At 36.5% G+C, this 12,226-nt stretch overlaps 1 protein-coding gene across 2 annotated transcripts in view; it reads left to right on the top strand.

Moving 5' to 3' along the window:
• furinb (furin (paired basic amino acid cleaving enzyme) b) overlaps positions 1-12,226 on the top strand; it is a 103,539-nt gene that overhangs the window by 42,360 nt on the left and 48,953 nt on the right. For both annotated transcript variants that reach the window (XM_024281824.2, XM_024281823.2), the window contains one exon: positions 8,069-8,167. In XM_024281824.2, coding sequence (XP_024137592.1) covers positions 8,138-8,167 — 30 coding nt within the window. In that variant the 5' untranslated portion in view covers positions 8,069-8,137. The remainder of the gene's footprint in view (positions 1-8,068; positions 8,168-12,226) is intronic.

Genomic DNA, 12,226 nt, shown 5'->3' with positions numbered 1-12,226 from the left:
ACGAATAGTATAAAAATATATATATTGTATGTTTACAACAGTTTTCTTCCTGGCATCCTGGCTAGACAGAAGATTCTCCATTAATTTCTCCATTTAGAGATATAAACAGAGATCTCTTTGTGGAAATAAAGTGCTCTTATTTTACATTTTCCAGATTTTCCAAATGTATTCAAAGGTGAGAGCATTCTATGCTTAGAGCAACAAAAAAGTATTTCTACTCAAAGTAAGCTTAAACTGGGATGATCCTTGCGATCGTTTATGTTAGAACTTTTGTTAAAGATCAAAAAAAGAAAAGTAAGTCAAAAATAAAAGGTTTGCCAAATGTTTGCCATTAATGGCAATTATGCCCTGTTTTCGCTGAGCGGTCCAGACTGGACTGGATCGCTACAGTATTTTGGGTGTTTCCATCATAAAATGAACCCATTAAGCCAGACCTTTTGTTCTCACTTTGGTTGTAGATCCATAGAAAAATGGAATCGACCAATTAGGGCGGAGCTACTGACGTCACATGATCCATCGACTGGCGAAAAGGTATTACGACAACAGCAAGCGTCCGACCAGCGCTTTTCCCAACTCAAGATCCAAGCCGAAAGTTTTTTCTTCTTTTTCTCTGCATTCTTCTTCACTGCAAATACGGAAAACCACTGTAGTCGCACCAGTATGACGCACAGCTACGTCATCGGTCTACAACCTGCATTCGCCTTGACGGCGCAACACTCAATGGAAATGCTCACTTGAATTACCCTGGACCATTTTAAACCGGCCAGGAGTGGTCCGAGGCAATAGATAATGTATGCTAGTGATTTTCTTTTTTTTTTTTTTTTTAAAGGACAAATACTATAAATGTTTTCTTTTTTTACTTTTATTAAGAGGCACATCCTTTCCTTTAAAAAACCCAAAGGATATTGGTACAAACATTTAATTTGAATCTTAAAAAACCTCAGAGTTAAGCGATTGGTTCTGTTGGGACATCTGTTCAATCCCTGAAGCCTGAACAGAATCTGGGTCATTTAAAAGGAGAATCTTGCCCCGCATACCACAAAATCCAGAGCAAAGTAGTTGTTGATGATGATGTCATGAGCCATTGTTGTCTTCTTTGATCTTGATCTTTTTAGTTTTTTTAAACAAATAGACTTTGATTTTAGCTTAGAGATTACGCAGCAAATAGAACGTTATTTATTATACATATTTTTTTTAACTTATTAAATTACTTGAGAGGAGATTTTACTTTTTTTTTTTTCACACACACCATTGTACTTGTATGTTCATAACAACTTCAAAATGTGACTGACTTTTACTAGAGGGCGGATGAACCACAGTACAATAACCATTAAAGATTTCCGACAAGACTCATCAGAATCATGAACAGAATAAAAGAACCCACAGATATTATATCCACTTTAAAATCGAAACATCTTCTGTTGTCAGTAATGCTTGTTGAAATATTTTGGAGAGTATGCAAATTCTGCACTAAGCAGTCCTTTTTAACTTTCATAGCCCGTCTCAGAGGCAGGTCAAAAGAAAGATTATAAGTGAGGGATTGCTTGGAAAAATCAAAATCCAAGAGGTAGACACGGTGTGGTTGAGTGAGCTGTGCAACTAGATGAAACCTCTGATGATTCACATAGATCTCCGACTGACGGAAAGCTTTTGATAACAGATCTTCGTGTCAGTTTCTTTCAAACTCTGCTCTTGCATCAATCGGGATTGTACACTTGAACATTCAAAGCTTAGAGGACTTGGAAAAACCACATCAGATCAACTCAATTAAGGAAAGATTCAGTACATAAATAATTCAATTTTAAATCCACTTTCTTCTTGTTTCTTCACAGGAAGTCTCTACTAGAAGCTGGTGGCACTGCAATAGCTTCTAATGAGAAATGTCAGATAGCATAACACTACTCGTCTGATTCACATGTACAACCCTTAAAGGTCAACACATTGGTGCATATACACTGACAACAGCTAACTTTTATACTATTAAATGACAGGAAAGATTTAAAAATATTTTTTAGAGATATCACAAAATCATTTAAAGCATCTGTTTTAATTGATTCTTTTTTTGACTGCACTGTTGGAGTTGAAAGCAAAAACATTATTAACTTTCTTTATAGCCCCATTTTGTCAGATTAAAAAGCACTTGCATTTGTTGTGAATGTATCCCCCTTTTCTAAAAATCCATTAAACTACTTGGCACAAAGATTAAAGTCACTTGCATTACTTTGACATTGACTATTCTTTGGGAATCTATATATAAATATATACAACAATCAGGAAATTACAAATATTTTGATAGACATTGGTACAGAAAAATAATCTCTGTTCTATTTTTTCCTTCAATTTGATTTACAAGTTTGGCACACAATTATAGATGAATGTAATTCTGTTATAGCTCTAGTGCATGTGCATAAACCTTCACTGGAGAGGCCAATCGCCCATCCATCCTTCTTCCAAGTTTGATTCCTTTCAGGGTCGCTGGGGTCTATCTCAGCTACCAATGGGTGAAGGCAAGGTTTACCCTGGACAGGACGCCAGTGTTTTAGAGTCAGCAATTAACCTATGAAACCTGTCTTTGGACTGTGTGTCAGGAACTGATGGATGGAGGACCCAAACGCAGGAGACCAGGCTTGGTGGCAGAAAAGTAAACTATTTAATTAACAAACTGAAACATGACAAAAATCATGGAAGCAATGAAAAGGTGGTAAAACAGAACAAATGACCTGACAAGGAAGAACTGAAAATCATAGACTTTTATAGACTGAGGGTAATTAACTGAAATCAAGGCAGCTTTGAATCTTAACAAGGCTGAAACTGCTGTGACTGAAGGACAGTTCAAACATGAGCAAAACCTAGAACATAACTGACAAACCAAAGTCCACAATCCTCACACTGTGTGAGGAAACCGGATAGCCCGGAGAAAACCCACACATGCATGAGGAGAACATGCAAACTGGAAAGGACCCAGCTGGAATCTGAACTGAAGCCTTCTTACTGTCAGGTGTGATGCTAACCACTACACTACTGTGCAGCCCTTGCCAACCATCTGCTTCATATGAAGAAATTAAATAATGCATCAAGTGGTTAAGGGCTGAAAAGCAGACATTTTAAAAATGTTAGTCACTAAAGCTAGTTGGAAAGAAATGTATTCCCTTCCTTTTTTTAACAACTCTGAGACCTTGGTGGACTTTTGATTATAAAGTTAACACATGAATGCTCTGACCTTGTATAACAGAAAGCTAAGGCTGTCAGATAAAGACATAAGAATTATAACTTATTCTGCTCCGTTAACTTTTCTAATAAAAGTGTAGCTTTTCACTCCTTTTTATGAGGACTTTTGTTTTTTGCAGGGTATCTTTTTGTAACCTTCAGTGAAATACTTGTATATTACTAAAATGTACATAGAATATTATCCTGTTTGAAGCCTAAATACATAAAGTTGAACAGAGCCTTTCATGATTTACCTCCTGTTACAGCTCTATGCTTTCATATTTTCAGCTTAAATCCTTTGTGTTTTGTTAATTAGTGCCAGTTCCATTAAAATTCCATTAAAATTGGTTCTTTCTCTTTAGCCGAATTGTTAGTGCAGATTTTAGTCGTCATTAAAGGCATTTTGTAGAAAAGGGCATTGTGTTGCTCACATTCTTATTTTCTTAATCCAGTATGTTTGCCTCCGGAAAAATCATTTGAAGAGGTTTAAGAGCAAAATGTTTTTTCTTTGTTAAATGTCTTATTGTGGATATTACACAGTGTTCAACAAAACAGGAACTTTGCATTTGCTCAGGTTCAAAGTACCTGTTGAGTTTTATCAAGAAATTTAGTTAGATTGATTACATAGTAGCCCTGGGAATCAATGGGTACCTCACGATACAATGTGATACGTGATACATGGCCCACAATATTGATGATATCGCGATACTGCGATAATTGGTAAAAACCATCTCTAATAACTCACAATAAATAGAAGAACACATGTTTTTAGGAAAATATATTTCCATTTATTTTTTAGCTTTAACTACGTCATAATAAACAATTTGTGTCTAATTTTGTGCAACATTGCTGAAGTCATTAATACTATCTCTTTAACAAGGATTGATACCAATTGAATTTGCATTACCTATAAAATTCAGTGTTAACAATAGTAAACATGAACAGCAGAACCACTACTTATTGCAAAATTGTTGTTAAAAACAGAACAAAAATTAAATAATTCAAGTATCTGTCAGGCACATTAGTGCCCACGACACCCAGTATTGCAACGTGCGCCCCCTATCTACCTCCAAAGGAACGTCTCATCAAAGAATGACGAATATAATGATTTACATCCTAGGTATTGGTAATAGATCAATACTTTGTCAGAACCCATCGAGAATCAATTGCGATATATCTCAACATCGATATTTTGGCATACTGTGAATACAAAGTACATATAGTTTTTTTTTTTAACTATACTATGAACTCATGATACATCAGTTGCTTGTCAGAAATGTATTTATAAAAATGCCAAAAGTATTCACTCCACCATCCAATTATTCAAATTCAGGTGTTCCTGTCACTACCATGGCAACAAGTGTATTCTCAGGTGCTTATAAGTCACTCAAGTGTCATATCTAGCAAAAAAAAAAAAAAGAAAAACTCAGCACGCCAAGAAATTGTTGGCAGTTCCATGCTCCCAACTTTATGGGAATATTTTGGGATGACCCCTTCCTGTTTTAACATGACTCCACTCCAGTGCACAAAGAAAGGTTCATGAAGACATGGATGACAGAGTTTAGTGTGGAAGACTGGCCATCACAAATTACTGACCTTAACTCAATAGAAGGCTTTTAGGATGAGTCAGAGCAGAGGCACCAAGCAAGACCCTCCTGTCCACAAATGGCTTCTGAAAGAATGCCCAAACAATCCCATAAAAACGCCACTAAACCTGGGAAAAGCTTGAAGAATTGATGCTAAATTTAGCTTTTAAAAAAAGAAAATACAAATGTTTGAGTCATTGTTTATTAAACAGATTTAAATCTGTTTAGTCTATATTTTAGCATTAAAGTATTGTCTTTGCAAAATAGCAATAAGGGCAAAGCTGGTGATGAGATACCAGCCTCCTGTAGTGTCCACTGAGCTGTATAAAGGGCAGCGCGCCTCTCATGCAGAGTAAAGACATAGTGGCAGGCTGACTAATGACCTACAGTGCTCTCAATTATTATCAGTCACACGCATGCTCACACATACACACACACACAAACCCCATATGATGCCCTCTAGTTCAAGCTTTGGAAAAGCATGACTCAGCCGCAGCTTTCCGACTCCATCTCAATTTCCCAAGACTCGTGGACTTTAGTTCTAAATGAGGATATCAGCACTCTGGGAAATAGGTTTGTCCCACAGAAAAACTACCCCGGTGCAGCACAAATGAGCTCCCTGGTCTGCTGCAATCAATGTGAAGGTTATTAATTCCTGAGGTCACATTTCATCAAACCTCCAAGTTTATTCCACGCCATTTCATTTTTTGCTATGGCGTTATTCTTGAGACAGAGTGGCTGTTAAGGTCGTTGTCTGATTGTCTAATGTGGAGATTGATTTTTTAAAATTTAGTGTCAGTTATGGGCCTGGCACATAGGCACCCCACAACGTGACTATCATGTTATTGTATTTTAATAAGGTCACCTTTGGGTTCGGTGTTAATTACATTACCTAAATTAGTCAGTATTGATTGTGTGACTCATCTGCTCGGTGCTTTGAGTCAAATCATTTTTTATGAGATTATGTTTCAAACAAATACACTATTTAAGCTATTCCAGTCATTGTAGAATTGTTGGGTCAATATTTTTGTTACTTTTTCGATAAACTCATAATCTGCCTTTTTGCAAAGTCGTCTCACAAATTCTGCCTTGTCTTTTGTATCTACAAAAGCATACAATATGAAATCAAGCAAAACGCTATAATTCTCTTGATACTTATTGACACAAACATTATCCTCCCTTGAAAATGATTAGAAGTGTGGCTCTAATTACAAGTATAAGACAAAAGGGGTTAAATTGCTTTCCATCTTTATGTATTTGCTGCCAGACTAGACGTTAAGTCTCAGTCTGACTGACTTATAGAAAGCCTACCTGCAGAATCAGCCCACAGCCCCATGAGAGTCTTCTATCCTGCTGCGTATGCTCTTCTTGCTCCTCACAAACATCCATCCTGCCTGGTCGGACTGTCAAACCTTGGGTTTTCTCCAGCCACCTTACCTTCCTCCACCTCTCTGCTTTTTATCCTCCGCTCCAGTGGGCCTGTGAAGGTGAGCTGGTCCCCAGCGACCCTACTGTACAGATTGCAATGCTTCCTCACTAAATGGAGCTCATTCTCCCGGGACTGCTCCCATTTTAAAGAAGAGCTTGGTTGTTCTTCTTCCTTTTTTAAACCCTTGTTTTTGTTATTTTTGCTTGTGACGATACAGAAATCTCTGAACGTCCAACCCAATTAGTGCTCTTTGTGTCTTTTTAGCTGTCCTTGGTATGACAAGGGGAGGTTAAGGCTTCTCAACGTCCTGCCTAATAGCAAGGCTAATGAAAAGTCAGCACCCCCAGAGATTTTTGGGCTAGTTTGGTGACAGCTGTCACCAATTCACTTGCCCTTAAAAGCTCCTTTATAAACAGTACGTGAGAGGAAGCAACAAAAAAACAGTCTGAGGAATGTTTTTGGAATAATTCAGATGTTGCTGTGCTTCGAAAAGGTTCAGCGAATCATTTTGATTGACAGTGGCCTTGAGCAGTTCAGTTGTGGGTATCTTTAAGATTTAGCACTCCAGTTTTTTTTTAAACTTTTGAATTTCCAAGTGCATATGGAGCTTAGGTCCTCATCTTTTCTCCAGAATATTTGAATTCCTGTGGTATTTGTTGCAGAGCAAAATGAAATTTATACCAAGGTGAAATGATTCGAATTTAGGGTTTATTCAGACTGGACACATTTGGTTCACTTAAAGTGAATCAGAGTTTCTTTCCCCTGATTATCGTGAACAAATTTTCCTTCTGAATACACCCAAGTGGATCCTGGTACAGGACCATCCTTGGTAGTCCTACTTTATCTCCAAACAGACTAAGCTAAATTTCGCTCAGAGTTTTCTCAGTCTAAAAAGGCTTTGTGTTTGGTGCAAATCAACTGAACCAAAACGACCACCATAGCTAGGCATTATGGGTTGTAAACAGAGTAACGGAACAAGGAGACACATTAATTCACTGGAATGTAGTTGGATGAATGCAGGCTCATTAAAACAACTTTTAACATGATACACATTGCTTCTCACATTGGTTTCCCATTAATTGATACGGCATAAACACTTTATCTTCTTTGCCGTCTCCTCAATAACCGCCTTGCAGCATGCCTCCACCATACCAAAGCAGCCAGTAAAAAATGTTTTACCTGTCCCTGATACAGACGTTTAAAATTGGTCGGCGAAATATGAAGTTTGAATCAGTGAATTATCCCAACAACGATTGCAAAGCGCAGGACTTGAATTATTCATTCTCTCCTTGCTTTTCCCCAACATTGTAATTCCCGGCCAATGACTGAACAGATCTTTAGTCATGTGGTTTCGTTTACAAGCTTTGGTTCGAAACAGACATGTCCATTTAACAGCAGTCTGAATACAGACCAAATGCAAGGTTCAGAACTCAATCCGGACCAAATAAAGCCGTCTGGGTCAGGACCAATTGACTTTTTTAGCCTGAATACACCCTTAATTTCCATGCCAAATGAAAATAACTAGTTACAGCCCTGGACAACTAATATACTACAATTTAGAGGTTTTCTTTTAATAAATATGTATTTTTTTGTGAAGAACATACACACATTTCATGAAATCTATGAAGTCTCACATACAAAAATACAATTTTAATAATTACCAAAAAACCAACATCTTGTTGCCAAATGAGAATTTTTCTTTTCCAATCCCTTTTTGCCTTTTATGAAAAATGAACTTCTTTTTTTACTTGCTTCTCTGCTCACTGGTTCTTTCATAAGCTCAGGTTTGCGGTCGTCCTTTTGCTGCAGGTTTATTCAGCTGCTTTTCCCCTTTGTGTTTCTGCAGGTTTTTGGAGATTATTATCACTTCAGGCACCATGCTGTGAAGAAGAGGTCATTGTCTAGCCATAAGGGGATGCACATCAAACTGCAGGAAGAACCAAAGGTAGGACTACTGTGGGCTCACAGCCAGCTAGCTGAATGTGCCTCTCCATGTTGGCAACAACAAATCTTTTGGCTGATTGGATTTCACAGGAGCACAATCTAAACCAGGATCTTGCTGTTAACATTTGAAATAGGAAAAAACACACATTGTTTTGTTAATCTGAAATTGGAAAGATTACAGACATTCTTTATGTGCATTTAATTTTCTTAATTAAAAAGACACAATAATTAACATTATAGTACTAATCATACTCTTGTTTTTCATCTGATATTTCATATGATTACCATTTTTTTTATTCTGCACCATTGCTTAATATTTAATATGATTTTTTATCATTTTAAAATTACGTTTTCTCTTCTTTTGAGCAATGATGGAAAGGTTACATCATAATAGTTGTAGTTTCTCACTTGTACTTGATCCATAAAAGACATGAGTTAGTTAATAAATTACTCTAAGAGTTGCTAGATATCCGGAAAAATAACTATTTGTGTTTCCTATATAAATTACTTCATTTTTCAATTAGGGGTTTTTCAGCTTTATCACGATTAATTAATTATTACAGACAAATTAGCACTTTTTTTTTAGAATTAATCTCATTTTTACTCTCTAGCTATTAAAAAAACGATGGTCCAACTCTTTACTTATTAGTTTTATTTGAACTCAGCTGGAAATGCCTCTTATACTGCTTCCAGGGCATGTCTTGCACAGTGTCTGAATTCTCACCCTAATCCCTAACTACTACAAAACAATTTAGTGTGGGACTATCTTGTGCCCTGGATTTTAAAGACAATTCTGACACCATGCTCACTACTTTAGTTTTTGCCATTTGTGAATATGACGTGACCTATTTCATGAAATGAAAACCTAATCAATACAAGCATTCTACTACGACTATTTAACATTGATGGTTTAATTAAAAACTAAAATTAAATATGTTTTTTCACAAAAATTGTTCAAGCAGAATGCATTGTGGTATATACTCCCCAATCTGGTTACAATCAATGCACACTGGTTTTTCACTCTGGAAATTTAGATTTGGACAGCCCTAAGTGCACTAAGTAGAGAGTAGCAAAGGAATTCTATTCCTTGGAAGTCTATCATGTTAGGAAAACATCAAAAAACTACTTTTTAGTTGTAAGTTGATCTTTTACTCTGTCACAATGTCATTAATTTAAATTAAAATATAAAAAAATTTGACTTTTACAGGTATCAAGGTAAAAATTATTGTGATTCAAATATAATAATTATATTAATTAATTATAGGTCACAATTAATTAATCTCAGAAAAAAATGACATTTTTGCACAACATTACTGGTTTAAATGAGGATTTTTCTGAATTGTTTTCATTAGTCAATTGAAATGAATACATTTTGATCAAATTGTTTAGAACTTTGCATGCTAATTATGATTTCATAACAAAATGAAATATTAAAATAACAAAAAGTTAGACTTTAATCCAGATGAAATCAATCAAATTACAAATCTCCAACATGGATCTGGTTTAAATCTGTACTTTTATTTTCTGGGTAATGCTAAAATCTTCAATCCTGAACCTAATGTGCGCTCTACTTGCACGTTTTGGCCTTTGACTTCAATGAATTTGAAGTAGTGCACCTAGAAAATTGCATATTTTTGTCTAGCTACTCCAAACTCTTCTTTTCTGCACCTGTTTGTGTGTATTGGACGAGTGCTCACTGGTTTGTGTGTAAATCCACGTCGGCTCCGATTGGCTACCATGACACTTCCTCAGCCAATCACAAATGTTTATCCTGTTGTTAACACACTCAGTTTACCTCATTGAAAGAAAGATACTTAATGGCACCAAGCAGTAAGTTGGTGTGTTTGGTTTAAACATTTTATTTAATTATTGAAATTAGTTCAACAACAGCAACAGCATTGCATAACAGCATTATTGCTCTTGATAAATATTTTAAAATTCACTGTATTACTTGATGGTATAGGAGAGGGGGGGGGGGGGTGAATACTAGATTACTTGTCAGTGTGTCCTTTGGGAAATCACTGCACCTCATAGGGTCACTGATGTGTTCATCTGCTTAGGAGTGCAAAACATTAGCATCTTGTAAACAAATGGACGAACTGCTTTGGAAGTCCCTTGAAATTAACACATCTTCTACATTACCTGAATATAAATTTAAGAAGAGAACCTCCTCCACAGTTTAGGCCTGGTTTAGGCTCAAATATCAAATTCCGTCCTAACACAGCTGTGGGGTGAGAAATTAGACTTTGTGCTGGACTTTTTCCCCCATGAAGTATAGATTTCAGATAAAGTATCTCAGGCAAAAATGTAGAATTGGGACACTGCAAGCTGCTTTGCCTCACCCTGAAAGTACCAGGTGTGCTCTAAAGTGCTTTCAAGAGTGCTTTGCAAGGTGAAATTTTCCCTGGGTACTTTGTTTTTTCCCGTGGTCCTTGAACTGGAACTGTAGTTGGTGATGAAAAGGAGACTTCGAGTGTAGCTGCATGGGCTCTGTGGATGAACTATTTCAATCAAAACACATCTTTATTTTCTTAAATTCTTTGATAAGTTTCTAACCAAGTACTTTCTTTGTTTAAAGGTTATATATAATACCACACAATTAATAGAAGTTCTTGAAAAGTAGGAAGGACTTGAATTTTATTGTGAAATGCTAGATAGTTTAATACAGATTTACAGAAAAATTATTCAAAAAATTCAGATATGATCCTAAATGGATAAAAAGAGAAAAAAACATGTTATGGTAATTGTTACATTGATTGATTATTTTACTTTTATCTTGAAAAGTCGCTAGGAACCAAATTTGAGTCTTTTTCCTGCCAAGCAAACACCTACAAAATAAAAGCATTTGAAATGTTTTTTTTTTTTTGTCATGAAGCCATTAAAGATTTTTTTTCTTTTTTTTATTTAAAAACTGCTTTTGTATTTTCTCTTTGCCAATGATTTCCTTCCTAGCGGCAGACCTTTATCATTTGAGCCAAACTGTTGGTAGGAAATTGAAAGACCTCTCATTCCTGCATGCAGCATCAACCGTCTGCTGTGGGCTTTTTCCTCCCACTTTTATTTTCATTCCTGTCAGTTCCCGCATCTCCCTCTGCTGCTGCGTTTTCGCCAGAAACATGGGAATGATGGCCTTAAAAGCATCCCGTCTTACCTCGGAATCACCCAATTTATATCACCTTAGAACAAAGAGAATGTCTTATTTTCCTCTCACTCCCATCCTTCTCGCCCATCATACTGCTCTTTATTTCTCTCAACACATTAAGGTTAGTGAATAAAAACATTCATTTAGCCAAATTAGCTGCCTGGTAAGTTAGAGCACATCAAGGTGAGCATCATGTGTTTGTCCTCCTCTAGGTTTGCAGCACAGACGCAGCATGAGCGACTGTCTTGCAAACAAACCAATTAAGATTAGCACTGAGCGTAGCAATCTTTGCTCTATGAGGCTGATCCCTTGAAAAAAAAACAAAGAGAAGGTTACGCTTAATGGGGTTTTAAGAAAGCCGCTTTAAAGGGAAAAACACAGAAATGTTGAACTTGGATTAGTCATTCCTCAGCCCGTCACTGTGCTTTGCCTCCGTAATCCAGCAGTAGAGTTTTGCATCACCTCCATTGTCTTGGGGTTTTGTGCTCCGTGGCTCGAACATGTCGCTTATCACCATTCCCTTTGAATAATCACGCAGTGGCAAGAGGACATTGGCAACTGCATAAGCTTTTACCATTATGCTTGCAAAGGGATGTTTGTCATCTCCTCTCCACTCTTCCATCCATCCTCTGTGAAAGAAATAATTGATTTGTTTTGGGATGACTCCTCTTCGTTTTTGAATAAAACACAGTCTCAGGCGGCGAACTGCTTACAATGCCAAAAAACAGACTTTGCACACTCTTGGTTTCTCCCGTTCTCTAATTCTCTAAAAGCTTTGCAACAGCTTGTTTTTTCAATGTGCATGAAGTGTTATCAGAATGGAGATACTCAAACCACAATATACTGTAGTAAATAGAAAAACAATGCTCGGAAAACTACAAGAAATCAAAATAAAAGAAAAAAACACGAGTTATCCAC

This window comes from Oryzias melastigma, linkage group LG6 (assembly GCF_002922805.2).
Source record: "Oryzias melastigma strain HK-1 linkage group LG6, ASM292280v2, whole genome shotgun sequence".
NCBI classification, from domain to species: Eukaryota; Metazoa; Chordata; class Actinopteri; order Beloniformes; family Adrianichthyidae; genus Oryzias; species Oryzias melastigma.
The sequence above is the reverse complement of the archived record's forward strand: the minus strand, read 5'-3'. Positions and strand labels throughout refer to the sequence as shown.